We start from the raw sequence: 27,850 nt of genomic DNA on the forward strand, positions 1-27,850 counted from the left end.
AAAAAAACAAAAACTACTGTGGTTCTTTCAGCCTCTAAAAACCATGCCATAGAAAAAAAAAAAAAAAAAAGTGGAACGTTGAGCATTCATTCCAACAGGTTGCAAACCGCTTTGCGGAGTCTCTTCTCATCAGTTTGTGAAACCTTTGCTGTCTCGCCCACCAGTCCGCCCTGTAAGCTTTCCGGGAGGGGAAGACCGGGGCCTACGTACCTCGGCCGCCGCGGGCGGCTGGGGCTGGACCCGGCCTCCGACTCGGGGGCACCGCCAAAGGCCAGGGAGTCTACTCGGACTTAGAAAAAAAGCAAAGGCTTCCCCAAAGATGTAAATCGGCCTCCCCCGCCTCATTTTTCAGAGAACTGCCTCAGCGCCCAAACGTCGTCCGCCACACGGTAGCACACCACAGTTAAGCCCGCCGGGCCCAGCAGGCGCGCGGCCTCTGCCTTCCCCCGGCCCCACGCGCCGGCAGTCGGCGCTGCGCCTGCGCGGGCGGACCTGGCGGAAGGGGCGGGGCCGGCAGGCACTTCCGCGGCTGCGGGCGGGTGAGTGTGGGGCGTGCGCGCGGCGTCCGGGAGTCAGAGCTGGGTTCCCGCCTTGGGCCGCCAGCCTGGGGCCAACCGGGTCGTCCCGGGCGCCCCCTGGAGGATTGGGGGAGGGGGAAGGAAAAGGAGAGGATTAATGAATTGGAAGGTGTTCGGGGTGCGGGAAAAATGTGGACGGGCAAGCGTCGGCAAATGGGTTCAAAGGGAAGATTTGGGTTTTTTTCTTAAAAAAAGAAAAGCACCTGCAAGCTGATTTAAAATCGTCATCCTTTGGGGCAGTTTTGTCAACTTACCTTTGTGCCACATTGAGGCAGCTTCGGTAAGGTGGCTCTTGCATTGTCTCCGCCAAACCTAGTGAATGGTTAACCTGGTGGCAGAAAGGCACGATATCCTAGTGTGATTGCTACTGAAGAGGGAAATTAAAAGTCATTGGGGGAGAGGGGACAAAATCCAGGATGTGAAGGTAGGGTTCACATCAGGCGTCACAACACTATCAAATACCGTGCCAGACAGGGGCTAGAACTCTTCCAGCAGAGGACATACTGTCTTCAAATACACATTTCTCTTTAGAACGTGAAATGCAGCCTAAGCCAAAATAATCTGATAGAAATTCTTATTTTATTCTCGTTCTTAAAAGTCGTTTCTCTAATACGTACATTTTAGAAAACAGAAAATAAAACTTTTCCAAGTTGGTAGAAGACCAAAAGTTCTGAAAGAACTGTGTGGATTCTTAAAACATTTTGGTGTTGTCTTCCATGTCCAGAATATTCTTTTACATAGGAAACACTAAGTATCATTTTCATTCGGGGGGGGGGGAGGAGACTTTTTAAAAAGACAAAGACAGGCTGGGCGCCGGTAGCTCAGTGGTTAGGGCGCCCGCCACATGCTCCGGGGCTGCTAAACAAACAAACAAAAATATCCGGGTTTAGTGGTGGGCACCTGTAGTCCTAGCTACTTAGGAGGCTGAGGCATGAGAATTGCTTGAGCCCAAGAGTTTGAGGTTGCTGTGAGCGATGACGCCACATTACTCTACCCAGGCAACAAAGTGAGACTTTGTCTCAAAAATAAAAGACCAAAAACAGCAGGTTTGTTTTTTTTTTAAGGGGCTGTATTCGATTAGGTAACACAAAATAAACATGAAAAGTTACATAATCATAGGAAATGTAAATCAGCATTTGAGATGTTTGAAGATATTTAAAGAAAACTAATATTTGGAACGTAAGGAGCTGATGAATGCTTGAAACATTTACCTTTCAGGTGATTTTGCCATGGGAATGTCTCTCTTTTTTCAACATAGGCTAAAAATCGTACGTTTTTATGTGACTTTTCTTGGCTTTTAATGTTAGTGAACCTACAAGCTTCAGTGGTCCAGGTACAACTAGTTTGTGACCTCTGCCTATTTTCCATTGAGTACAGATAGTCCTTCTTCCATGATGAATCAATTTATGATTTTTCAAGTTTACAAGGGGCTTATCTGGACTTAACCTCATGGTAAGTTGAAGAGCATCTGTGTTCAGAAATAATGGAATTAGAGGTCTGAAAAATCCATCACGAGGAAAGAATTTTTAAAAATGGAATTTAAGCCGAGTAGGATAAGAGAGGCATCAGAGAATGTGAAGGAATAGATGAGTAAAATCTCAGAGTTGGGAAAGTAAGAGGCAGATGTAGAAGATTATGACTTAAACTCTCTATGGAGGAGGTCTGAAAAGGCATCCACAAGAAAGAAATGGAAGAAAGTTGTTTGGGGAAAGCCCTATAATGCTAGACAAACAAGACTGGACTTTATCCTAAAGCGGTAGTTCTCAAACTTGAGGATTGGTCAGAATCAACTGGAGGGTGTATGAGAACAGACTTCTGGGCCCCACTTAACAAAGTTTCTGATTGAAAAGGTGTAGGGTAGGGCCTGAGAATTGCCTGTTTTGTGAAGGCCAAGAGGGAGATAGAAGGTTCCTGAGAAGTAATTAACACCCGCTTAATGCCAGGCTCACTCATCCACATTAGCTTATTTCATACTCACTATGAGTATGTATGGTTTTTTTATTTGAGATGTATGGTTTTTTTTATTTGAGACAGTCTCATTCTATCACCCTAGGTTAGAATATTGTGGTGTCATAGCTCACAGCAACCTCAAACTCTTGGGCTTAATCAATTCTCTTGCCTCAGCCTCCCGAGTAGCTGAGACTATACGTCTGGCTAGTTTTTTCTTTTCTTTCTTTTTTTTTTTCTTTTATTAAGTCATATACACATAGATCATGAATACATTTATGCATATGTGGGGTACAACGTGTTGTTTTTTTTAATACAATTTGGAGTGCTTACATCAAACTAATTAATATAGCTCTTGCCTCATTTACTTGATTATTGTGTTAAGACATTTATGTTCTATACTTGATAGATTTGACTTGCACCCTTGCAATGTGTTCCATAGGTGTGGTCCACCATTTACCCTCCGTCTATCAAACCTCCCCCCCTCCCTTCCCATTCCATAGTTTTTTCTATTTTTAGTAGAGATGGAGTCTTTCTCTTGCTCACAAACTTCTGACCTTGAGCAATCCACCCACCTCAGCCTCCCAAAGTGCTAGGGTTACAGGCATGAGCCACTGCAGTCGGCCTGATGTGTGGGTCTCAATATTTTCATTTTGCAGATGAAGAAACTTCAAGAATATGAAAGACTGCCCAAGCATTATAGTTGGTCACAGAGCTTCCTAAAACAAGTGCAAATTTGAAGTAGGCTGGTAGCAGCAGGAATGAATTAAAACATTTAATGACGAGGAAACTTAGAAAAATAGAGACTTCCCAAGAAAACTGAAACATAAAAGTAGAAATTGGGAAATCTGAGTCGTATTAAAAAGAATAAAAGATAAAGGGGACAGAAAACTTCAGAGAATCCCTTCATGAATTCAGTATGTATTCTGTATTACTCAAAACTAATAATGGCTTATTTAAAATCTATTTAAAAGTTGCTTATTTAAAAAAAAGTTGCTTATTTAAAAAGTCACTCTACCTTACAAGAATTTGCTGAAAGTTGAAGGAGAAAGTAGAGCCTTCTGCGGGGGTAGTGGAAGATGGTAAACAGATTGATGGCATCTGACAGCTTATCTTCAAATTAAAAGTGATCACCAGTGAGAAATGGAAACACGTGGCATAACACTGCTTTGCCCATATGAATTGCACGGTACCGCAGACACTGAGCTAATGTATTGATTTTGGAAATCCCATATACTCGTTCTTGCCAGAGTGGTTATTGAAATTGAGAATATCCATTGGATCAATTTCAAGACAAATATACCAAGTCAGACTGGCTGCTGCTGAGCACACTTTTAATGAAGGAAAACATCCATATATTGAAATCAGACTTTAGTCTTTAAAGTAAATATATGTTTATGGTAAAATCTGGGGAAATGTATGTTTTAAAAACAGTTAACTGAGTAATCAATGTGAAGGAGTGATTGATCCATGAAAAATAATGGTATTCATCCATTCGTTTATTCTGTGAGCAATAAACTGTGCTATGGATACGAGGATATTTCATAGTCTAGGGAAGACTGACATCTTAAAAAAAAAAAAGACCACAGTACAGTATGGTGAGCACTATAATAGGGATGTGACCACTACATCATGGGAAAAGATGAGGTGACAACTGAATGGCCGGAGAAAGGAGGCCAGGGAACTTTTTAGAGAAGAGGAGACATTTGGGGTGGTTCTTCAAGGTGGAGAATGAATTTGTGAGATGATTAAGGTATAGAAGAGCATTCCGATCAGAAAGATCATGGACAAAGCCCAAGATGCATAAAAGAGTGTGACTTTTTCTGGGCCCTATGTGCATATTGGAATAGTTATAGCCAGGTGGTAAAAGTGAAAGGAGAGGCTGGGTGCAGTGGCTCACACCTGTAATCCTAGCACTCTGGGAGGCTGAGGCAGGTAGGTGCATTGCTTGAACGCAGGTGTTCGAGACCAGCATGAGCAAGAGTGAGACCCTTGTCCCTACTAAAAATAGAAAAGTTAGCTGGGCATTGAGCGGGCACCTGTATCCCAGCTATTCAGGAAGCTGAGGCAGGAGGATTACTTTAGCCCAAGAGTTTGAGGTTGCTGAGCTCTGATCCCATGGCACTCTACCCAGGGTGACAGAGTGAGACTCTGTCTCCAAAAAAAAAGAACAAAAGAAGTAAAAGGATTGAATTAAGTTGGAAAGGTGGACAAGTGCATTCGTAAGGAGTATGAAATGTTTTCATAATGACTGTCTTGGCTGGATTGTAAACTTCATGATGTTAGGAGCCATGTCTGACCCATGTATCAGTGTATGCCAAACCTAGCACAGTGCCTAGCATATAGGAGGTTCTCAGTGAATATTTGCTGATGGAATGAATGGCTCAATGACAGAAAAAATATTCTTTTTTACGGATAAGGCAAAGGGAACCTTTTGGATAAGTGAAGCATGGAAGATGAATTAATAATAGTCATAGAGGTGGTTGTAGTACATTGGGATTTTTCATACTTAAGGTTATACCCACTAGTGGGTTGCAATCTGCATCAGAAAAGACATTAGAGCATATACATAAAATTGGAGTAAATGCTGTGAAACCTTAGTTTCAGTTGTGTGTGTGTATTGACTGATGTAAATGTATTTCATCCTATGGACTACAGTCAAAGCTTGAAACTCAGTAGTAGAGAAACAAGGGAGTGAGGATGGAGAGGAAGGAATGGATGTGAAAGATACTTGTGAGGAAAACCAATGTGAATTCTTAAAATGCTACTGTCTGAAAAAAAAAATGCTACTGTCTGTATGAATGTTCATACAGGGAGGGGAGGCACTTACCCATTTTAGTATTTTCGCTCACTTTGTTTTTTATTATGTATTACTAAATTGACATTGTAGTTTACTTAAACATGGCAATGTTTTGAGGTATTTTAATGAATGTTGTAAATGCTGGAGACATTCTATTGTATTTTGGTTAGTGTTTAGCTTACAAAGTGTAGGAAGAAACCATACTATTGGGAATCATGAAATTTTATTTATTGGCCAAGTTCTTTGATTTCTTTCCATAAGAAAGCAGGAGAAGATCCTTAGTTACATGAGCGGGTAGGAAGTCCTTCTCACCTACTTGATTTTGCCGTTCTGTGACATGTATGTAAGAGTAGACATTTGCTCATGCAAGGCTGAGTTATATTGGCTGTAAAAAAATTATGGATTCCTTTAAAATCTGGTTGATTGGATAAATTAATGGGGTTAAGTATGTTATGAACTTACTTATTAGGTGTGACTTACTCTCTGCAGAATGGAAAACAGTAAAAGATATTTAAAATTTGGTCTGTTCTGTCAAGTAACACCTTAGTGGGCTCTCCTATCAGGGTTTGCAAAGGAAATATAAACTAATTTTTTATTTTCTTTTAAAAAGTTAAAAAGACAAACAGGTAACAGTAAGCATATTCAAATATAAAGTTTTGTTTTGTTTTGTTTTGAGACAGAGTCTCACTATGTTGCCCTTGATAGAGTTTTGTGGCATCACAGCTCACAGCAACCTCAAATTCTTGGGCTTAAGCAATTCTCTTGTCTCCACTTCCCAAGTAGTTGGGACTACAGGCACTCGCCACAATGCCTGGCTATTTTTTTTGTTGCATTTATCATTGTTGCTTTAGCTGGCCCAGGCTGGGTTTAAACGCGCCAGCCTTGGTGTATGTGGCTGGTGCCCTACCCACTGTGTCCTACCTACTGAGCTACAGGCGCCATCTAAAGTATTGTTTTCTTTTCTCTGGATTTGACACCAGATAAATTTGTATTTATGAAATCCATAGTTTTTCCCAAGTTCTGCCACTAGTTGTGAGGCCTTGGTCAATCAGTTTTGTTGCCAAGCTTCACCTGTTAAATAAGACCTCATTCACTGTGGAATTGTTGTGAGGACTAGCTGAAGAAATGCGTGCACACACATAATGGACGCTCAGTAAATGGTGGAATCTGCATTCAGATGGTCCACAGGGCTTGGATGGTCCACAGGGCTTGGAGGAACCAATAAAATAAGCCTCCAAGGAGAGGCTTAAAGACGTCAAAATCTAAAATTATATACATCTGGGCAGCTTTTGGGTTTTGGAAGTAATGAAATAAAAGTTTCCCTGGTTCCTTTTCGCTTAACGGCCCTTTCAGATTTGTATTATCACAAGGCAGAGAAGTTTGTGATCTCAAATTGTGATAATGCCTGCAGTACAAACCATAAACTTGTCAGATGGTTGGCCCGAATTTTCTGAGAATAATGTTAGATCAACATAGAGTATCCACTCATACACCTAAAAAAATATATATATATCGGAACATTACTGTATGCCAGACACTGTTTTAGATTCTGAGGAAATAAAGAATAAGATATTTGTTTTGTTTGGGGGAGGATCATGAAGTAAGGTGAGGGATGAGAGTTAGTATGGAGAAGTCTACAAATAAATAAGTAAATTAGAAAACAAGAAGACAAAAGGCAGCGTCGCGCTCCCGCCACTTTGCGCCTGCTGTCCCAGCTCACCGATCTCACGCACTAGTGTCAGGACAGACTCGCCCACGAGTTCTGCTCAGGATCGGAACATCAATTAACATCTGACCACTGCCAGCCCACTCCCTCTCACACACGTGGATCACATCTCTGGGCTCCAGAGAGAAAGCAGGTCTTAGGTGAACAATGATTTCAGCATTCTTATTATTGGCCATTGGGACCTGTCTTACCAACTCCTTTGTGCCAGAGAAAGAGAAAGACCCTGAGTACTGGCAACGCCAAGCTCAACAGACCCTGAAACATGCCCTGGAGCTTCAGAAGCTCAACACAAATGTGGCCAAGAATGTCATTATGTTCCTGGGAGATGGGATGGGTGTCTCTACAGTGACAGCCGCCGGCATCCTCAAGGGCCAGCTCCACCACAACCCTGGGGAGGAGACCAAGCTGGAGATGGACAAGTTCCCCTTCGTGGCCCTCTCTAAGACATACAATACCAATGCCCAGGTCCCTGACAGCGCGGGCACCGCCACCGCCTACCTGTGTGGAGTGAAGGCCAACGAGGGCACTGTGGGGGTGAGCGCAGCCACAGAGCGCGCCCAGTGCAACACCACGCAGGGCAACGAGGTCACCTCCATCCTGCGCTGGGCCAAGGATGCTGGGAAATCTGTGGGCATCGTGACCACCACGAAAGTTAACCATGCCACGCCCAGCGCTGCTTATGCCCACTCGGCTGATCGAGACTGGTACTCAGACAACGAGATGCCCCCAGAGGCCCTGAGCCATCGCCTACCAGCTCATGCACAACATCAAGAACATTGATGTGATCATGGGAGGTGGTCGGAAGTACATGTACCCCAAGAACAGAACTGACGTGGAATATGAGACGGATGAGAAGGCCCGGGGCACGAGGCTGGACGGCCTTAACCTCATTGATGTCTGGAAGAGCTTTAAACCGAAACGCAAGCAGTCCCACTTTGTCTGGAACCGCACAGAGCTGATGAACCTTAACCCCAATACCGTGGACTACCTCTTGGGCCTCTTCAAGCCTGGAGACATGCAATATGAGCTGAACAGAAACAACCTGACCGACCCGTCACACTCTGAGGTGGTGAAGATGGCCATCCAGGTCCTGAAGAAGAACCCCAAAGGCTTTTTCTTGCTGGTTGAAGGAGGCAGGATTGACCATGAAGGCAAAGCCAAGCAGGCGCTGCATGAGGCGGTAGAGATGGATCGGGCCATCAGACAAGCAGGCAACATGACCTCCCTGGAGGACACGCTGACTGTGGTCACTGCTGACCACTCCCATGTCTTCACCTTTGGCAGGTATACCCCCCGTGGCAATTCTATCTTTGGTCTGGCCCCCATGGTGAGTGATACGGACAAGAAGCCATTCACTGCCATCTTGTATGGCAATGGACCTGGCTACAAGGTGGTAGATGGTGAGCGAGAGAACGTCTCCACAGTGGACTATGCTAACAACAACTATCAGGCGCAGTCTGCCATGCCCCTGCGTCATGAGACCCATGGTGGGGAAGATGTAGCTGTCTTCGCCAAGGGACCCATGGCGCACCTGCTGCATGGGGTCCACGAGCAGAATTACATTCCCCACGTGATGGCTTATGCGTCCTGTGTCGGAGCTAACCTGGACCACTGTACCCATGCCAGCTCGGCGGGTAGCCCTGCTTTGGTCCCCCTGCTGCTCTTGCTGGCCCTACTACCCTTGAGCAGCCTGTTCTGAGGGCCCAGCGCCTGGGCACCGTGAGCCCATGACAGATGCCAACTTTCCACTCTTGGTGCTGCCCTCTGCCCACAGCCCACACCTCAGGGGGCAGGGAGGTGAGGCCCGCACAGCCTCTGCAGCTGCCAGAATGGGGACCCAGGAAACCAAAGCCTGCTGCCCACCTCACTCCTCTCTGGAATCCTCCACAGTGCCCAGACCAATTCCTGGCCTTGGGCCTCTGCTCCCTCCCTGCTGCCTGTTGGCCAACAGGGTAGGTTTCTCTTGGGCAGGCAGAGAGCACAGACTGCAGAAATTCTCAAAGCATCTTATTTTTCTAGCAAACATACTTCTCCAGACCCAGAGGCCCTGCAGCCTCCATGGAACATTCCGGATCTGACCCTCCCACTTCCTTCTCCTTCCCTCTGTAACCCACCAGGCCCTCCCATGTCCATGTTCCTGTCCCCAGGCCCAGTCTTCCCTCCAAGGGAGATTGGTTCTCTCTCCTCAGGACAGGAGTGCACTCACTCCAAGGCCACCAGGGCTCCCAGGAAGCTCTGTCTTCAGAGCTTCTAGCTTCCAGCTCTTGGATCTGACCGTCAGACCCAGGGTGGCCTGGGCTGGGAAAAGCAGCCTGGCAGGGCTGACACTTCCCAGCTCTGAACACACATGCCAGCTCCTCTCTGAAGTGACTCCTGTTTGGAACAGCAAAAAAATTTTTTTCCTCTTTTTGGTGGTGGTTAAAAGGAACACAAAACATTTAAAGAAAACTTTCCAAATATTTCTGAGGAAAAAAAAAAAAAAGAAGACAAAAGGCTGTGGAGCCCTGAATAGCACCTGAAAAAGGTAGGGGAAGATGTGTCTCAGAGAAGGTGCTATTTGATTGATCAGACATTTGTTAGGCAAAAAAGTGGAAGATACACTTTCCAGACACCTAATTTTTATTATAGTCTGCAGATGGTTTAGAAAAATCAACTATGCTCTGAAACGGTTGCTAGCTCATGTACATCAATTATTTCGCAACACTGTTGAACTTCAAATCTTAATTCTGATGAAATCTCAGTGCATAGAATAGTTAAAATGTGATTATTGCTTTTTTCACCTTGCACATAATTCTTTTTACTAGATTTTTGAGTTTATATGCTAATTTTATGTATAATTTAGAAATTAAATTACACTGTTGACTGTTACACTGATGGTTACAATAACTGGTAAAATTAAGGACTTATCAAATTTGATTCTCATGTTAGGAAGAAATCTAAATGCAGAAAGAAGTAAGGTTATGGCAAAGATAATTAAATCATGAGTAGTTGTAAGACATTTCTCATTAAATTCTAAAAATTTTGAATTTTATCTTTAAGAAAAGATTTTTTGGTTGCCTTTTTTTTTTTTTTTAACTGTAGCAACTGTATTAGTTTTCTGTTGCTGCTGTAACAAATTATCACACACAAAAATCAATGTGGGCGGCACCTGTGGCTCCATGAGTAGGGCTCCGGCCCCATATACCGAGGGTGGTGGATTCAAACCCAGCCCCGGCCGAACTGCAACAAAAAAATAGCTGGGCGTTGTGGCGGGCACCTGTAGTCCCAACTGCTCAGGAGGCTGAGGCAAGAGATTCACATAAGCCCAAGAGCTGGAGGTTGCTGTGAGCCGTGTGACGCCACGGCACTCTACTGAGGGCAGTAAAGTGAGACTCTGTCTCTACCAAAAAAAAAAAAAAAATCAATGTGTCAGGTAGTTCTCTGTTCTGTCCCAGAGGTTTCTAGAGAGAATCAAGTTTCTTTGCATTTTCCAGCATCTGCAGGCTACCTGCCTTCTTTAACTCATGGTTCTATTACTCCTTCAAAGCCAATAGGGTTGAGTCCTAACATGTTATCAGTCTACTGGGCTTTTTACTGTGCTTTTTACCTCCCTCTTTTATTTTAAAAGTCCCTGGTGATTACAGTGGCTCCACTCAGATAATCTAGGCTAATCTTTTTATCTTAAAGTCAGCTGATTAGCAAACTTAATTCCATCTGAACCTTTAATTATGTAAAGGTTATGTAACATAGTCCCAGATTGCAGAGAATTGGACATGGACACGTTTGAGGGGCTATTATTCTGCCTACCACAGTAACATATGCTGCTTTTTAAAAAAATCGGAAAAATATGGTCAGCCAAAAACCAACATAAAAGCCCCATTATAGAACTCTTTTTGTAGATGAAATTATATACGCTTTGGTATATATATTCCTTCTGTGTTTGAGTATGTAAAATTTCATGAAAATATGGTATCACACTTCCTCTTCATCAGAAGGATTTGTTTTTTAAACACCTTTCTTATGAGTTTCAGAATCTGGTACCATTGACCTGAGAAAATTGATAAGATGAATGTCTGAAAAAGTGAGACATAATATTTCTACCCTAATGGTGTTTATACATTTGGCTTTTGTTTAGAAGAAAATTTTATTGTAAATTCTACTTCATGGTAGAGAATGGTTCCATGATTTGAGTGACTCTGAATATTAACTGTGACCAAAGAGGGAGTTTTCTTTTTACGTTTAGTAAGAAAACTTTCACCCATTTGTACTACTGGGAATGCTGATTATATGTGGTTTAGAATATGGAGAAAACACTATGTTTTCAATTTTACTGCTTCAGTATTTCATTTATATATTGAACTGGCCAAAATATGTTTTTTATTCTTCTAGGAAGATCACAAATCACATTGAACCAAAACGCATCGAGTGTTTTCTTCAACTACAAACAAAATGAATATTCCCATGCTGCTGCCGTATCCCCACCAGCATTTCCTAAAAGGCCTTTTGAGGACACCTTTCCGATGTTACCACCTCATCTTTCCCTCACGTACACAGCGTGGATCAGAAACCCTGCATGCTCAGCCATTTAATTCCCTTGGACTGCATCGTACAAAGTTGATGGGGCTGTCAAATGGTTTAGAGAGAAAATTATGTGTACAAACAACCTTAAAGGACCACACAGAAGGACTTTCTGATAAAGAACAAAGATTTGTGGATAAACTTTATATGGGTTTAATCCAAGGGCAAAGGGCCTGCTTAGCAGAAGCCATAACTCTTGTAGAATCAACTCACAGCAGGAAAAAGGAGTTAGCCCAGGTGCTTCTTCAGAAAGTATTAGTCTACCACAGAGAGCAAGAACAATTAAATAAAGGAAAACCACTAGCATTTCGAGTAGGTCAGTTTTGTTTGTTTTGTTCAGTAATTATCTTTCTAACTTTTGTATTCTATAGTAAGTCTAAATAGTTTGCAATCTATTGGGGTTTTTTCCCCAGAATTTTTGGATGAATTTTAAATGCCCTTTCTTTGTAAGTATTAGTCTTGTTATGTTGAAAATGTTGCCATGACCATTTTAAATGAGGCTCTGTATTTTAAGCAAATAATGTAAGGTTTTTATTTTGCCGAGAAGCTTGCTCTGGCCAGATGCGATGGCTCACACATGTAATCCCAGCACTCTGGGAGGCTGAGGTAGGTGAATTGCCTGAGCTCAGGAGTTCAAGACCAGCCTGAGCAAGAGCAAGACCCCAGCTCTACTAAAAAAATAGAAAAAACTAGCTGGGCATAGTGGCAGGGGCCTGTCATTCCAGCTACTCGGGAGGCTAAGGTAAGGGGATCACCTGAGCCCAAGAGTTTGAGGTTGCTGTGAGCTGTAATGCCAGGGTATTCTACCCAGGGAGACAGAACTCTTTTCTCAAAAAAAAAAAAAAAAAATTGCTCTGGTTCTCAAAATAGAAATATGCTCAGAAGAATTATTAACCAGCTTACTCCTTTCTTTTGGTAATCCTTCTATTTAAAGAATTCCTTGTTTTTGTGGTTATATCAACTATAATTATCACATTTCAAAATTCTACTTCTTAGGTGTTTCCTTAGCCTTTGTAAAGTGGATCTCACTTCTTTCAGATACTTTCTGTTGTGTTTTTGGGAGTGGCTCTAAACTCAGCCATCTCAGTTATCAAAAAGTATTTTAAAAAAGAGATCGTGTTTATTTGCTATCTGTATGTCAGCTATTCATTTGATTTCTTGAGCCATTTGACTTGGTTTTGTGATTGCAACACAGCTTGTTATATTTTTTGAAATTGTGCATTTTAAAACAATCTAGATATGTTTGACCAACAGGAATTAAGCAAGGCAGTTTGGGTGGAATGAGAGTGTCCCATGGTGGTGAACTAGGTGATAAGAACCAGTCCTTCTTCTAAAGCCAACTTGAGATGGTGGTCAAAGTGCAGAAATGGTTTGGGGAGTGAGTAAATTTATTTAAAAATTAACATTACTTTACACTTTTATATCCCAGTTTATTGGCAATAGAAGGACTAAAACCTCCTAGTTTTTAGATTAATAGGCATAACTGCTTTAGAGGTGATTTCAGAATAGCTCACCAACTAATATTTGTAATGTTCCACATTTTTTTAACTTCTTATTCTTTTGCCCTCACCAAGGGAATGTCATTGTGAGTATACTACATTAGGTGTTAATAACCTTTATGTCTTGTGTACAGAGAAAACAGCAAATTCTCAAAGAGAAATTCTGGTTATGATAAAGTATGTACTTCCTAGGTTTTAGAGGATCTCTGGAGAAAAAATGTCCCAGAAATGTCTGGAGTTAACTAGCAGTTCATATATAACTTTGTAGTGCTATTCTGGTTCTTCTGTCTTGATCTTATGAGGACAAATGAACCTGTATCTTTATCACTGTTTTTTTCATCACCATCATAAATAAAAGCAACAAATGTTTATTCAGCACCTTTAAAGGTCTTAAGGCAGGACCTGCCCTGAGAGTTGTGGAAAGAAGCCAGACATACCATATACTACACATACTCTGGAGTATAGTAACAATTAAATGCTTATGTTTTCTATACTTCATTGAAGATTTCTATCTCTTATGCCATGCCCTGTTGTGAACCTATTACAGTCATTAACTCATCTAGTTCTTAAAACAACCTGAAGAGCTAGGTACCATTACTATCCCTATTTTATTGTGAAAGATACTAAGACACAGAAAGAGATTATGTAACTTGCCCAAGATCACCCAGCTCGTAAGAGCCAGAGCCAGAAGGAGAACTGGCCGAGCGGCTCCGGAGTTCATGCTCTTACCTGCCTTGCTCTGCTAACTCTCCAAGCAGGGGAACTTTCTGCCTTGCTTAACACAATTTTTTTTTCAGGGTTCAGTTTATGTTCTTTGAATTATGAGACAGATGAAAAAAAATGTTATGGCAGCCCCCATAGTTCAATGGGTAGGGTGCCGGCCACATACACCAAGGCTGGCGGGTTCGAACCCGGCCCAGGCCTACCAAACAACAATGACAACTGCAACAACAACAACAAAATAGCTGGGCATTGTGGCGGGCAACTGTAGTCCTAGCTACTTGGGAGGCTGAGGCAAGAGAACCACTTGAGCACAAGAGTTTGAGGTTGCTGTGAGCTGGGATGCCACAGCACTCTACCCAGGGCGACAGCTTGAGACTGTCTCAAAAAAATAAATAAATAAAAAGTACATATTATTTTCTAAATAGAAAATTACTTTCTCGATCACTATAGTCATGAGCTTTTCCAAGGGGAAGATAAAGTGTATATATAGAATTGGGGTAGGTGGAATAATTATTGATTATGCTGAGAGGTGGGCCAGTGTAGACATTGAGCACATTAACATGGGCAGTGAAGCCTGTTTAAAGAGATCGACATTACATCATAGTACAAAGGCAAAGCATGTTTTGTAACTTTTAAAACAATTTTGTGAACATGTGGAACTCAGAATTTTGTCTTTCTTATATCCCAATTACTCAGGAGTTAGATAAATAAATAGATTTTCATTTACTGGTTTTAGACATGTTAAAATGTATTAATGGTGATTTTAATAAATTACGAGAAATAGGAAGTAGTCGTTTTTTTTCCAATAAAACTGAACAGAGTTCTGATTTCATTTGTTTCACTAAATTAGAAGATATCTTTCCACCATAGGATTGTCTGGGCCCCCTGGTGCTGGAAAATCAACATTTATAGAATATTTTGGAAAAATGCTTACTGAGAGAGGGCACAAATTATCTGTGCTGGCTGTAGACCCTTCTTCTTGTACTAGTGGGGGTAAGTATGGCTGATTTTTTCTAAATTGCAGAGTTGTGGGGGTTCTCTGTTACAATTTAGCAGGAATTTGCACAGCTGGTTACCTCAGACTGCTAGCTAAGTTTGGTCTGGGGCAGGAAGAGGGTTCTGCAGATTAAGGTGGAAGTTGAGGGAGGTAGTTTGGGAGCATTGGACTTTACAGAGAAGTCAGCTTGTGGGTAGCTCAGTGGGTAATTAGAGAACTGGGATACATGGTAGGTGCCAGAAGCTGACGATGATCAAAAGCAGATTTCAGCCCTCTGGCTCTCATATCTACGGATAGGCCCCTTTCCCTCTTGTTTTTCCTGGCTGCATCAGCAGCTGTGCAATTCAGAAAATGGGTGTTTACTCATTCATGGTTTGCCTCATATTGTAACATCTCTTCTGTTAAGCTTTAAAGAAAAATCTGACTGCTGTTTATAACTTGTCACCTGTTTATGTTATATGTTCAGTTAAACAGAAAGCTCTTAGAGGAACCATGTAATATATTGTCGTTCCCCTTATAGCACTTAGCATAGTACATTGTAGATTGCAGAATGTTCAGCAATTACTTTCCAATTTGAGGTCATGCAGTCACTCAAAGTATAATTCATCACTCATTAGAGATAAAATGAATATAAATTTAGTTCCTTAAAGGATTATTTAAAGAAAACATAAAGCATGGTATATAAATACTCAGGAATAGTTTTTCTTCCCTTGCCCCTCTTTGTGATTTAAGCTTCTCATATAACAGTTATTCACTTAAGTATTGAAGTGCCTACTACAGGTGAGGTATTGTGCATGGAAAGTACTGTTTTGTATAATGGCAAATAGGACAGTTTTCTTGGCCTTATGGAGCTTTGCTACTTAAGAGGGAAACTAACAGTAAACACAAATCATTACAATATAATGTGTGTTGTGAAGGGGTAAATACAGGGTGCTTTGTGAAAGTATTTGGTTTGTGTATTGTGGCATACTGTGAATTTAATGCTAAAACATAAATGATGATATAATCATATTTGGGGGCCTTAGGACAGTAGAGAGGTAGACAATTCCATTACAACCTGTTGAGAAATCTAATTCAGATCATTCAAAGTGTTTGAGTCACTGTAATAAAAATGCTAACTGTAAAATAAAATTTTTACTCACAAGTTCAAGATTAAATCCATGTCCATGTGTTATCTAACTTATTTACAGTCTTAGAACTTTGTAAAAGCATTTTAGTAAAGAATTTATTGATATATGGCCTTCAATTTTATATAGGTGAAAAGGCCTTTTCCCCTCCATCTTCATAATATTCTAGAATACTTGCAATAGAAAGAGAAAATAATAGCATGAGATAATAATAGATAGAAGAAATGATGTTATAAAATAGTCTGTGCTGAAAGCTGCATAGTGAAGTAGTTCCTAACCTTTCACAAACAAAAGGTGAGGTGAAAACAGTATAAACTTTGAAAAAAAAAAGTACATGAGGATAAACGGAACAATATAAATATAAAATTCTACCTTACTGCATCCATACATACATTTGAAAAATTGTATTACATTGAAGTTTGAGATGTATTACTCTTTGGGTCTATAATCAATCCTTACTTACTCTTTGGATTCACAGACCCCCGTAATAGCTTTGAGACCTTCCTGAGGGTCTGCAATTAACAGTTTGGGATTCACTGGCAAAGGCAATTATATGGGAGAGTACGTTTTACATTGTGTAGCTCAGTGTGATAAGATCTTTAGGATAATAATTTTAAAGTATAACTTCGGCACATTGTTGACTACACAGAGATGATTTCATGTAGAAAATTACTTCAGAGAGAAGTTTTATGTGAAGTTAATAAGGTAGTTGAGGTATGGGGTAGGCGTGTGCTCTAGAATTAGAACGTATGAGAAGACCCTAAGCTGGAAAAGAGCATGTCTTTAAGGAACTTCTCAACCTTTGGCATCAACTTTATGTGGCAAAATCAGCTCTTAGGGAAAGTGAAATTAAATATTCAGATTAGAACAGTACTACACCTACATATGTTAGGTGTGGCTATATGGCTGACTCAAAGTAGTAAAAGGTAAGAGCAGTTTCAGAGCTTTCTGTCTTCTAGCATTTGCAAGTATTGATGTTTGTCAAAATACTACAATGAATACAAAAACATAACCAGTGTCATTCACAGGTATTAAATTGAGTGCCTACTGTGGACACTTTCTTAAGCATTCAGTGTACAGCCTATGTAAGACACTGTCCTATGGGCATGGATCTTACGTTAAAGCACGATTTCTCAACCTTGGTAGTAGTGACATTTTGGGACAGTTGTGGGTGTTTGTCCTGTCCTTTGAAGGATGCTTAGCAGCATTCCTGGCCTTAACTTTGTAGATGCCAGTAGCAACTTAGCCCTCAGTTGTAACAAGTAAATATGACTGTTTAGACATTTCCAAATTTCTCCTTGGGGCAAAATTGTAGTAGTTGAGAACTACCGTGTAAATGATATAAGACATATAAATATGAAACTAAAAAATATGTTGTATCAACAATTTCCTATCCGTTAACTCAGCTTTCATTAACATTTAATGAAGGCTCCAAAGATTTTTAAGTAAGAAAGAATTAAATGCAACAGACATGGCAAAAAGGGCAGCTTGGAGGGTCATGTCTATAACATTTACGTGAGGCTGAGAAAATGATATTTGTGCAAATAAGAGAATGGGGAGCAGAGGGTGCTTCTGGAGACACCAGAAATGGGAGGGACACTAAAGCTCTCCTGGGCTCTCCAGGGTGCTGGCACAGACTACAGAGCAGTTGTGCCATAGACGTTCACGGAAGTGTGGGGGGAAAGGTTTCCTGACAGATTGTGAAGGGACAAGGACTTCCACTGATCTTTGTAAGGTGGAGAAGTTTTGTGGTGTTGTGATTAACCGTTTTTGAAGAGCATTCCCATGTATAATTACATTTGATTCTCCCAGTGTCTTACTATCTCTTGTTAGGTGGCCGAAGAAAGAAGTGTTCAGGTAGGTAAAGCAACTTCCCAAAATTGTGGAGAAAATGGTGGAGTCAGGATGCAGACAATGGGTGTGGCAGAGGTTGGCTCAGAAGCTGGAACTGGACCAGCAGGGCAGGGGTGAAGGATCCAGATTTAAATCTTTTGTCAGCGAGAAGCCATTATAGGTTTTGAGGGGGTTGAAATGCTACAAAGATTAATCTGACATCATTGTGTACAGTGAGTTGAAGGAAAGCTCAATAATATGTAATACAATTGAGATTTAAGGAGAAATGACATAAGTACTTCCCCCCAGCAACTGGCTGATTGATAATTGGTCCTCACAGCTGGTCCACATTTATAAAATGTAACCATGTGTTTTAGGATCACTCTTAGGTGATAAAACCCGAATGACTGAGTTATCAAGAGACATGAATGCATACATCAGGCCATCTCCTACTAGAGGGACCTTAGGAGGTGTGACAAGGACAACAAATGAAGCTATTCTGTTGTGTGAAGGAGCCGGATATGACATCATTCTTATTGAAACTGTAGGTGAGTGTGATACTCTATTTCATAAAACAATGTGCTGTTATCATGAATGCTATATAAAGATGAGTGACAACTAACTTAATTTTGTTCATTCAGCAGATATTTGCTAACAGTGTAACTAAGTACAACATGTTAGTCCATATTCCATAGATGTTATGAGTGGACAGGCTATACTCCCTACCCCTAGAGCTTGCCGTTTAAAGAGTGAAAGTAAGCCACGTACCTGGATATCTGTTCTACAAGTGACATGTCATCTGTGCCAAAAGAGAGCTTTTTTTTTAATTTCAGATTAACACGAGAGTACAAATGATTAGGTTACGTTGCTTACGTTTCTAAGGTAAAGTTCTAGTTGTAGTTCATCCAGGATGTGCTGTATACTCTTATATCATGATCATTAAGTGAGAGGGCACCAATGGCCCTTCCTCCTACCCTCCCCCCCAGAACTATTCGTGTAAGTATTAGAGTGATACTTGAACATAACACCTGTTTTGTTAAGCACATTTCATACATATGAGAAGATTAATGTAATTGATTGCCTTTTGAGTACAGAGCTATGTTTTATTTTTATATCCTTAACATACATGTTAATTTAGTTACATAAAATAAAGCGTATAACATTCTTACAGTGTGACAATGTATTATATTATTATGTGATAAATGTTTATGACATAACCTACAATTTTGGGGGGTTAATCATAGAAGATTTCCTACAGGAGGTGTTAGCTGAACTCAGTTTTAAAGAAAGAATTAGAGTTAAATGAAGTATGGGGTAAAGGATCTTTGCAGAGACGCAAGGGTTGAGAAAATGTGACTCATCTGAAGAAGTGCAGTTTGCTCATGGTACTCAGAGCACAGAGTGTGGAGGCAGAGGGAGAAGAGTGGGGGTTGGAGCAGTAGGCCAGGCCAGATTGCCAAGGACCTCATGTGCTATGCTAAGGTGTCTGGAGTTTGCCCTGAAGGGAGTGGGAAGCCACTCCGGGACGGCAGCAGAGAGAGACAACAGATACGCACTTCAGAGGGACCCGGCAGAGTGGAGTCAGGGATACAGACAGGAGACCACTGTATAACTGTAATCCCCAAGCAGGGAAGTGGGAATGGTGAAGGTGAGATGGATTACCAAAAACACTGCAGATAAATTAGCAGGACTTTATCCATGTTAAGATATGAAGGAAGGAAGAGGAATTGAAGGTAATAAAGAATACTGTGGGAAAAGGGGACTTGGAGAGAGGAAAACAACAGGGTCAAGTGTAACTATCAAGTGTGAAGTGCTCACTCAGTGTCCAGGTGACTCTGGCTAATGGGAGGGCTGAGTAGGCCAGGCACAGTGGCTCACTCCTGTAATCCCAGCACTCTGGGAGGCCGAGGCAGGTGGACTGCCTGAGCTCACAGGTTTGAGACCAGCCTGAGCCAGAGGGAGACCTCCTCTCTAAAAATAGCTGGGCGTGTGGTAGGTGCTTGTAGTCCCAGTTACTCAGGAGGCAGAGGCAAGAGAATCACTTAAGCCCAAGAGTTTGAGGTTGCTGTGAGCTGTGACACTACAGCACTCTACTAAGGGGGACAAAGTGAGACTGTCTCAAAAAAATAATAAGAAGAATTAATTTTAAAAAAGAGGGCTGAGTAAGAAATCCAGATTTAACAGTTATCCACAGAGTTCATGGTTTCATACTTCAAGTTTGGAATCTGGTTCAGATCAATGGAGGGAAATACGGGCAAAAACGGGAGATAGTTGTATTAGTGCACTAGCTGCTCTTACAGAACACCTCAGGCCAGTGGCTGAAAGCCCAGAAGTTCACTTTCTCAGTTCTGAAGGCTGGAAGTCTAAGACAGGGAGGGGGCAGTAGGTTGGTCTCTCCCGGGGCTGCAGTCCTCATCTTGTAGTGGCTGGCGCCTTGCTTTCTTCACCCGCTGTGTCTCTGTGCAGTTGCTCCCCAAGTGTCTCTTCCTTGGACAAGACACTAGTCCCATTGGATTAGGGCCCTATCTTAATTATCTTAACATAACCTTAATTATGTCTTTAAAGGCTGGTTAGGACTTTAACAGAGGATTTTGTGGGGAGGAGAGGAGACCACAATTTAGTCCATAACAATAGCCAAGACTGGGCTTTAGGGTTGGGGAAGGGAACCTTTAGGGAAGGGTTGCTGGAGTGGTAGTAGGGGAGTGAAAAGAGAGTACTGTAAAAGCCAGCTGTATTACCTGGAATTTGGATTTAGCTGCTTGTTCCAGAGACTTAAATAAGAAAGAGATTATTGCCTTGTAAATAAAAGAAGCTTGAGGCAGGCTGTCCAGGGCAGGTGTAGCGCTCCTGCGGTGGTCTCAGTGTCACGGGCCTCTCCTGTCTGTCCACTCACCGTTCTTAGCATTTGGTTTCCATCCTCAAGGCTTCTTGGGGTTAAAAGATGGTTGGTGAAGGTCCAACTGTCACACATATGTACTAGGTAGAAGAAAGGAAGTGGGGGGGAGGGGCGGGGGGGAGTGGCTGACCTTCTAGCCCCGTCAGCCTCATCTAAAGGACTTCCCTGGGAACCCTACCTGACGACTCTTGCTTATACTTGCCAGTCATCGCTGGCTGATAGGGGGCCGTGTGAACATGGCCTTCACCTGGTACACTGATACTCCTAATAACATTGGGGTTAAAAAATAGAGAAGAATAGGGCGGCACCTGTGGCTCAGTCGGTAAGGCGCCGGCCCCATATACTGAGGGTGGCGGGTTCAAACCCTGCCCCGGCCAAACTGCAACAAAAAAAAATAGCCGGGCGTTGTGGCGGGCGCCTGTAGTCCCACTACCCGGGAGGCTGAGGCAAGAGAATCGCTTAAGCCCAGGAGTTGGAGGTTGCTGTGAGCTGTGTGAGGCCACGGCACTCTACCGAGGGCCATAAAGTGAGACTCTGTCTCTACAAAAAAAAAAAAAAATCGAGAAGAATAGATGTTGAATAGGTAAGTAGAAGTCTCTGCCACTCCACAGAAGGAGAGAGGAGAGAGTTCCCTGAGGCGCCTTAATGGAGTGAAAGATGGTTTCAGTGCATTGAGTTTCATGTGAAGTGATGAGGTAGAGGCAGTGAGTATGAATTACTAGTTCCCAGAAACTTCACCATAAAGAAAGAGAGGAATAGAGTGGTGATAGCGGGAGGAGGTTGTGAGTTTTTCTCTTTTTTGGTTTTGGTGTTTTATCTGGTTTTAAGAGAAGAGAGGCTTGAGCACAGTGTTAAGTGGTGTGCTGACACACACACCTGTGGACAAAGGGGAGGTTAAAGGTAACGAGGAACGGGGAGGGGCGCAGCGGACACGGGAAGGACTGAGAGGTTCATCGTCAGCGACGTTCACCTGAGAATGCAGAGTAGCTACTCAGGCTGGTTTGTGTCTTTCCCCTGAGCAGGGGACAGGGAAAAGGCGAGGGAGTTTTTGCCTCCCTTCCCTCTGTGGAGCAAGTGCTGTGGCCGTCATCAAGGAGGGAGGTCACGGGACCGTGTTTGTGATGGCTGTGGTGAGAAACAGGACTGGAAGCTGACCCAGGGCATTTTGGGGATTGCTTCTCCCAGGCGGTGAAGAATATGTAGTAGAGGCTGGAGACCATGACCCCACTGTGGCACCTGTGCACACAATTGAACACTTTCTCTTGGGTGCTTATAGAGGAGAAAGCACACGTAGTTGGACTGATCCATGATTGGGGCTTTGCCATCAGGTCTAAGGATGAGAAGACGAAAAGATGGACATGTTGGCAGGCGTGATTCAGAGTCAGTGTTCACGCTGCTCACTGGGGAAAGGCAAGCACAGAAGGAGCTCCAAGACTGAGGAGAGGATGGAGGTTCTGGGTTCCCTAATCCAAGAATAGGTTTAATGGGAACCAGGCGGGAGAGCAAGGAACAACCACTGGTTTTCTCAGAGCAATGTTTTTCAGCCTTTTTTGTCTCATGGCACACTTGAACCTATAGTTAAACTCCCACGGCACACTTAAATTATGTTGATGTTTTTAAAAAGGGTAAAAAAAAGAATATACTTACTGTGCTTTGAATTTAATTTAACTTAGTTTAATTAATGATCTTAAAAAGTCTCACAGCACACTGGTTGAAAATCACTGGCTCGTAGAGTAAGATGGTGATATTATTTTAACACTTTTCAGAGCTGGGATACATAAGGGAGTGACCACGAATATGGTTGAATGGAGGGGAGTGGACGTGATACTGTAATTGCAGAAGTCTATATAGTTGTGATTTAAAATTTCAGGTGTGGGTCAGTCGGAGTTTGCAGTTGCTGACATGGTTGACATGTTTGTTTTACTGTTGCCACCAGCAGGAGGAGATGAACTGCAGGTAAATCTTTTAATTTTTTTTCCCCTCAAATACAAAGAATGTATCTCCGAAAGTACAAATTTCCATTGTGTGTTTTGGTAAATCAAGTTGCTAATAGTGTAGAGAAAGAAACATCATTCACGTTGGCTAATACACGTGAGTCAAAGGCAGATTCTCTGTATTTTTTGCCAACTTATAGGAATACAATGTATGACCTTCAAGCGATTATGTCTTAAACTTTTCCACTGTTTTAACCCTGAATCATGCACAGCAAAATCAATATATGTAACAAAAAATGTGTGTAACCCTGTAATATTTTGAAATTTAAAAATAATTCTAACTTTTCTACCTGTGACATGGGAGTGATTGGAATACCTGGATAGCTCCAGCCACAGGAGACCAGGTTGCATGGGTGTTTTTAGTATACTTCATTCAAAGGTTCTTCATAAGATATCACTTTGTTTTTAACTGGGATCCTGCTGTCATGGTCTATATAGTGTACAATGGGATTCTCACTTCACTCTCCTCCTGCCATGCCATTCTGACACTAACTGCCTGGCATTAGTGCAGACTTCGCAGGATGAGGGCACCATCCAGCACAAGCCTCCCATCACTCAGACACTAGCTACAAGCTCCAGGATTCCCAGGCCACCCACACCTCTGACCAACTGGCTACAATTTAAGGGGTTCCCACTCCCATTGGGTTTAATGGTTCACTAGAATGACTCACAGAACTCAAGAAAGCACTATATTAAATTACAGTTATATTATAAAGGATACAACTAGGGACCAGCCAGATGAAGGTACCTGGGAGAGTCCCAAACACAAAGCTTCTGTGTCTTCAGGGCACATTTCTCTCCCAGAACATTGATGTAAATCATCAACAAGGAAGCTCCCCTGAGCTTTGGTGTGCTGAGTTTTTATTGGGGGTTCATGTAGGCGTGACTGATGGAATCATTGGCCACATACTTGAACTCCATCTCAAACACCCACCCCCCATGCATAATTTGGGCTGATGCCATGTGGCACAAAGCCTCAACTGCCTTCTTGATAGGCGTATGGTAGGTCTCACTGGTATGGTCAGTCCCCCATCCTGAGTGATCTCATTGCATAACTTCGGGTGTAATCCTGGGCACCACCATGAATACATGAGATACTCTTGACACTCAAGAAATTCCAGGAATGTAGAGGTTCCCTTCCAGAAACCTAAATAAAGACCAGAGAAATTCTTTATTGTACAACACTTCCCTTTCAATTTTAGAAACATAAAAAATAGTGATAGTAGACTATGGCTACTGTGATTTAGAAACATTAACTATTAGAATTTAACAATTAAAAGTTATATTTCAAAGTATTTGAAAAGAAATTTTAATCTCAGGTGAAAAAAATCTGTATTTCCCAAATAAGGCCAGGTGTGGTGGCTCAGTCCTATAATTCCTGCACTCTGAGAGGCTAAGGCAGGAGGATCACTTGAGCTCCGGAGTTTGAACTAGCCTGAGCAAGAGGGAGACCCTGTCTCTATGAAAAAAAAAAATAGAAAAAATAAGTGGGCATTATGGTGGGCACCTGTAGTCCCAGGTACTTAGGAGGCTGAGGCAGGAGGATTACCTAACCCAGGAGTTTGAGACCAGCCTGAGCAAGAGGGAGACCCCATCTCTATTTTAAAAAAAATAGAAAAATGGCTTGGCACCCGTAGCACAGTGGTTACAGTGCCAGCCACATACACCAAGGCTAGAGGGTTCAAATCTGACCCGGACCAGCTAAACAACAATGACAACTGCAACCAAAAAAAAAAAAAAAAAAAGATGGGCGTTGTGGCAGGCACCTGTAGTCTCTGAGGCAAGAGAATCGCTTAAGCCCAAGAGTGTAAGGTTGCTGTGAGCTGTGACGCCAGGGCATTCTACCCAGGGTGACATAGTGAGATTCTGTCTCAAAAAAAAAAAAAAAAAGAAAGAAAATAGAAAAATTAGCTGGGCATTGTAGTGGGCACCTGTACTCCCAGGTACTTGGGAGGCTAAGGCAGGAAGATTAGTTGACCCAGGAGTTTGAGGTTGCTGTGAGCAAAACTGATAACCTTGACACTCTAGGCAACAGAATGAGACTTTGTCTCAAAAAAAAAAAAAAAATTATATATATATAACAAATAAGTATATATATATATATATATATTTTTTTTTTTTTTCCAAATAAGGTTTAGCTTTTGGATTTCATCCTTTATTTCTGGTATTTTTATGTGACATAATTTAAATCAAGATATTGAAGCATTTTTAGCTGTTATTTTTTCTCAAATGCAAATTGAAAAAATGCTACATACATTCAAGGAAAATTTCAAAAGCTTTGTTTCTAGAAATACAGATGTTAATGATATGTCTATTTCCTTTTTAAGCACCCCAGTAATGGATGGTTTGGCATCCTGCAGTGGTAGCTCATGAGAGGCACAGTCCATCATGATACAACGTGAACTGTCTCCTGCCACTCAATCATATTATGCCTTGTTGATATATGTACTCTAATTCTGAATGTATTTCAACATGTTAGTCTCTAAATTTAGAAGAGACATAACAGATGACTTCCACAGTTCCTCAAGCCAGTGCTTTTGAGTAATTTCTGTCAATTCACTGTGATTCTTGGCAAGATCACAGCTTGGGAAGATGCAGGGAAAAAGTTAATGAAGTATATGACTTTCAAAGTCTTAACATTGACTGGTTGTCCCATTTTTATGTTGGTTGTGATTAAATTAAATATTTCTGATAAATCTATTTCTTTTTCTCTTTAGGGTATCAAAAGGGGTATAATTGAGATGGCAGATCTGGTGGCTATAACTAAATCTGACGGAGACTTGATTGTGCCAGCTCGAAGAATCCAAGCAGAGTATGTGAGCGCACTGAAATTACTCCGCAAGCGTTCAGAAGTCTGGAAACCAAAGGTTAGCTTGCATTCCATTTTATATATTCATCCTGAGTGGATTGCACACATTGGAAGACAGGATGTAAGTCCCAAACTAGACATATAATCAATCGTTGCTTGTATATGAAGATTATAGCTTTAAAAATTATAACAAAGCCAAAGTGTGCACTCATGATTTTAAATATAATCCTTTAACAACTAGGTGTCAAAAACTAGATATGAGGTGATAGATTAGATTATTTAACGCTTGGAGTCATTTGGAAGTGATGGCAAATCCTTTCTGAAAGGGACTATTCTTAAAATTATGGAGCTATTTATAATTTGATTACCTGTATTGGAATTTGAGTGCAAGGGGAGAGGCTTCTGATATGATGCTTCCATTCCCATTATGTTTTTTGGGTTCTGTTTTCAATAGGAAAAAAAGGAATGAAAAATCCTATAGTAAGTACTGCAAAAATGTAGATGTGGGCAGCTTTATCTGCAGAAGACACTATGTTATTAGAGAATAAACTGGTGTCATTATACTGAGAACAGTGATGACTTATTTTAGTCATCTCTTAGATTTTCCCAATCTCGTCTGTGTTGAGTCTGGAGCCCATATGTGTGTCTACGTGTATGTGTGCATGTATGTATGTGGGATCTGGATGTTTGGCTTTTCCACTCACTGAGTAAGGCAAATAATTTGTTGGAGAGAATTAGGCTATTTTTTTAATTTAGCTTCCTTTTCTGGCCCTCAGGCCTTAGAGGTATGTGCCTAGCATTGTCCTTCTCATCCTGTGACTCTGACAAGTCCTCCAAGCTGCCCCTGAACATCTGAGCAATTCTAAGTTAAAATAAATCTTCAGGCTAAAAAATGCGAGTTTGCATCAGTGTCTTGTTTCTGCTATCCACTTAGTAATCCCAGGCACAATGCCTCAGAATTTACTGCATCTTGCTATGTATCATGCCCACATTTTGAGGGGAAAATAAAGATGTGCATCACACATGGGTCATACTGCTCAGGAGTGGGAGCCCAACAGGCCTCCCAGGACCACTGTGCCTTCCCTCCTGGGCCCACCAGAGGAGCAGCCTCTGCTTAGCACCGTGGTGAGGGGAGGGAGGAGCAGTGGGGCTGGTGAGGCCGCCGCAGCCCACACAGGCCCCAGGAACTGTCGCCCTCCTTCTCCCCTGGCTACCATGCCAGCAGCCTCAGAAGCTCCCATCCCACTGCCACCTGATGGTCATCTCGGCTGTGGCCCTACATGGAGGGGAGGGAAGGGCTGTGGGAGAGAGGAAAGGGGCAGCCTTCACAGAGTGGGCGGGAGACCGGCTGCAGGAGGATAGCGTGATCTGCACGTTTATGGGGGAGTGTCAGCCCTCCCCAGATGTGTCTCTCCCTGCTGAGAGCTGGACATTTTCTGGAGGGGCATTTTCCTGAAAGTTTGGGCAAAAAATGTGAGTGCACATTATATACCAGAGAGCATTTTACACAGCAAAATATAGTACATGTGGGTTTTTTGGCACAGCAATAAGATACCATTCTTATCTCTTACCTATTTCCTTTTTTTTTTAAAGACAGAGTCCTATTCTGTCACCCAGGGTAGAGTGCTATGGAGTCATAGCTCACAGTAACCTCAAACTTTTGGGTTTAAGAGATCCTCTTGACTCAGCCTCCGAAGTAGCTGGGACTACAGGCACCTGCCACAACACCCAGGTATTTTTAGAGATGGAGTCTGGCTCTTGCTCAGGCTAGTGGCGAACTCTTGATCTCAGGCAGTCCACCCACCTCAGCCTCCCATGGTCTAGGATTATAGGTGTGAGCCACCACACCCAGCCCCACATGCCTGTTTTCATAGATCATAAGAATTATTTGGCAAATATGAGTCCCCACGAATATGTTTTCTCCCATTTTAAGCAAAATTATCTGGTTCTTCTCTTTTCGATAGGTAATTCGTATTTCTGCCAAAAGTGGAGAGGGAATCTCTGAAATGTGGGATAAAATGAAGGAATTCCGGGAACTAATGGTTGCCAGTGGGGAGCTGACTGCCAAACGACAGAAGCAGCAGAAAGTGTGGATGTGGAATCTCATTCAGGAAAGCGTGCTGGAGCACTTCAGGACCCATCCCATGGTCCGGGAACAGATTCCGCTGCTGGAAAAAAGGGTGCTCGTTGGAGCCCTGTCCCCAGGACTAGCAGCAGACTTCTTATTGAAAACTTTTAAGAGCAGAGACTAATAAAATTTTGTTTCATAAAGTATTTTGATATTAAAAAATCACTTGTGTGCTTATGTGTTCAGTAATTCTTTTATAGTACCCTTGGCTTCTTTATCTGTGAACCATGCTTGAA

At 42.1% G+C, this 27,850-nt stretch overlaps 2 protein-coding genes across 3 annotated transcripts; both read left to right on the plus strand.

The window, feature by feature from the left end:
* Positions 1-508: 508 nt before the first annotated feature.
* On the plus strand, positions 509-27,850 carry MMAA (metabolism of cobalamin associated A). 2 transcript variants are annotated; one of them, XM_053582204.1, is made up of 7 exons: positions 509-539; positions 11,420-11,924; positions 14,701-14,823; positions 18,165-18,335; positions 22,554-22,639; positions 25,395-25,544; positions 27,451-27,850. In XM_053582204.1, the coding sequence occupies exons 2-7, from the start codon at positions 11,480-11,482 to the stop codon at positions 27,736-27,738; spliced, it is 1,263 nt and encodes a 420-aa protein (XP_053438179.1). In that variant the 5' UTR covers positions 509-539; positions 11,420-11,479; the 3' UTR covers positions 27,739-27,850. The 2 variants fall into 2 exon arrangements, with proteins under 2 accessions (XP_053438179.1, XP_053438180.1); XM_053582205.1 differs by lacking the exon at positions 509-539 and adding an exon at positions 2,011-2,030 and having other exon boundaries at positions 27,451-27,783.
* On the plus strand, positions 7,009-8,775 carry LOC128580235 (alkaline phosphatase, tissue-nonspecific isozyme-like). The gene is given in 2 exon segments (XM_053582203.1): positions 7,009-7,791; positions 7,793-8,775. Coding segments are annotated over 2 exon segments (1,551 nt in total). The 5' UTR covers positions 7,009-7,198; the 3' UTR covers positions 8,751-8,775.

The sequence above is a fragment of the Nycticebus coucang genome, chromosome 1, assembly GCF_027406575.1.
Source record: "Nycticebus coucang isolate mNycCou1 chromosome 1, mNycCou1.pri, whole genome shotgun sequence".
NCBI lineage: Eukaryota > Metazoa > Chordata > Mammalia > Primates > Lorisidae > Nycticebus > Nycticebus coucang.

Excerpts from the sequence above, each read along its gene's own strand:
- MMAA (XM_053582204.1), top strand. The coding sequence starts at position 11,480 with ATGAATATTCCCATGCTGCTGCCGTATCCCCACCAGCATTTCCTAAAA. Across the intron at positions 14,824-18,164 it reads TTCTTCTTGTACTAGTGGGG|GATCACTCTTAGGTGATAAA; the intron begins GTAAGTATGGCT and ends CATGTGTTTTAG. Across the intron at positions 25,545-27,450 it reads CAGAAGTCTGGAAACCAAAG|GTAATTCGTATTTCTGCCAA; the intron begins GTTAGCTTGCAT and ends TCTTTTCGATAG.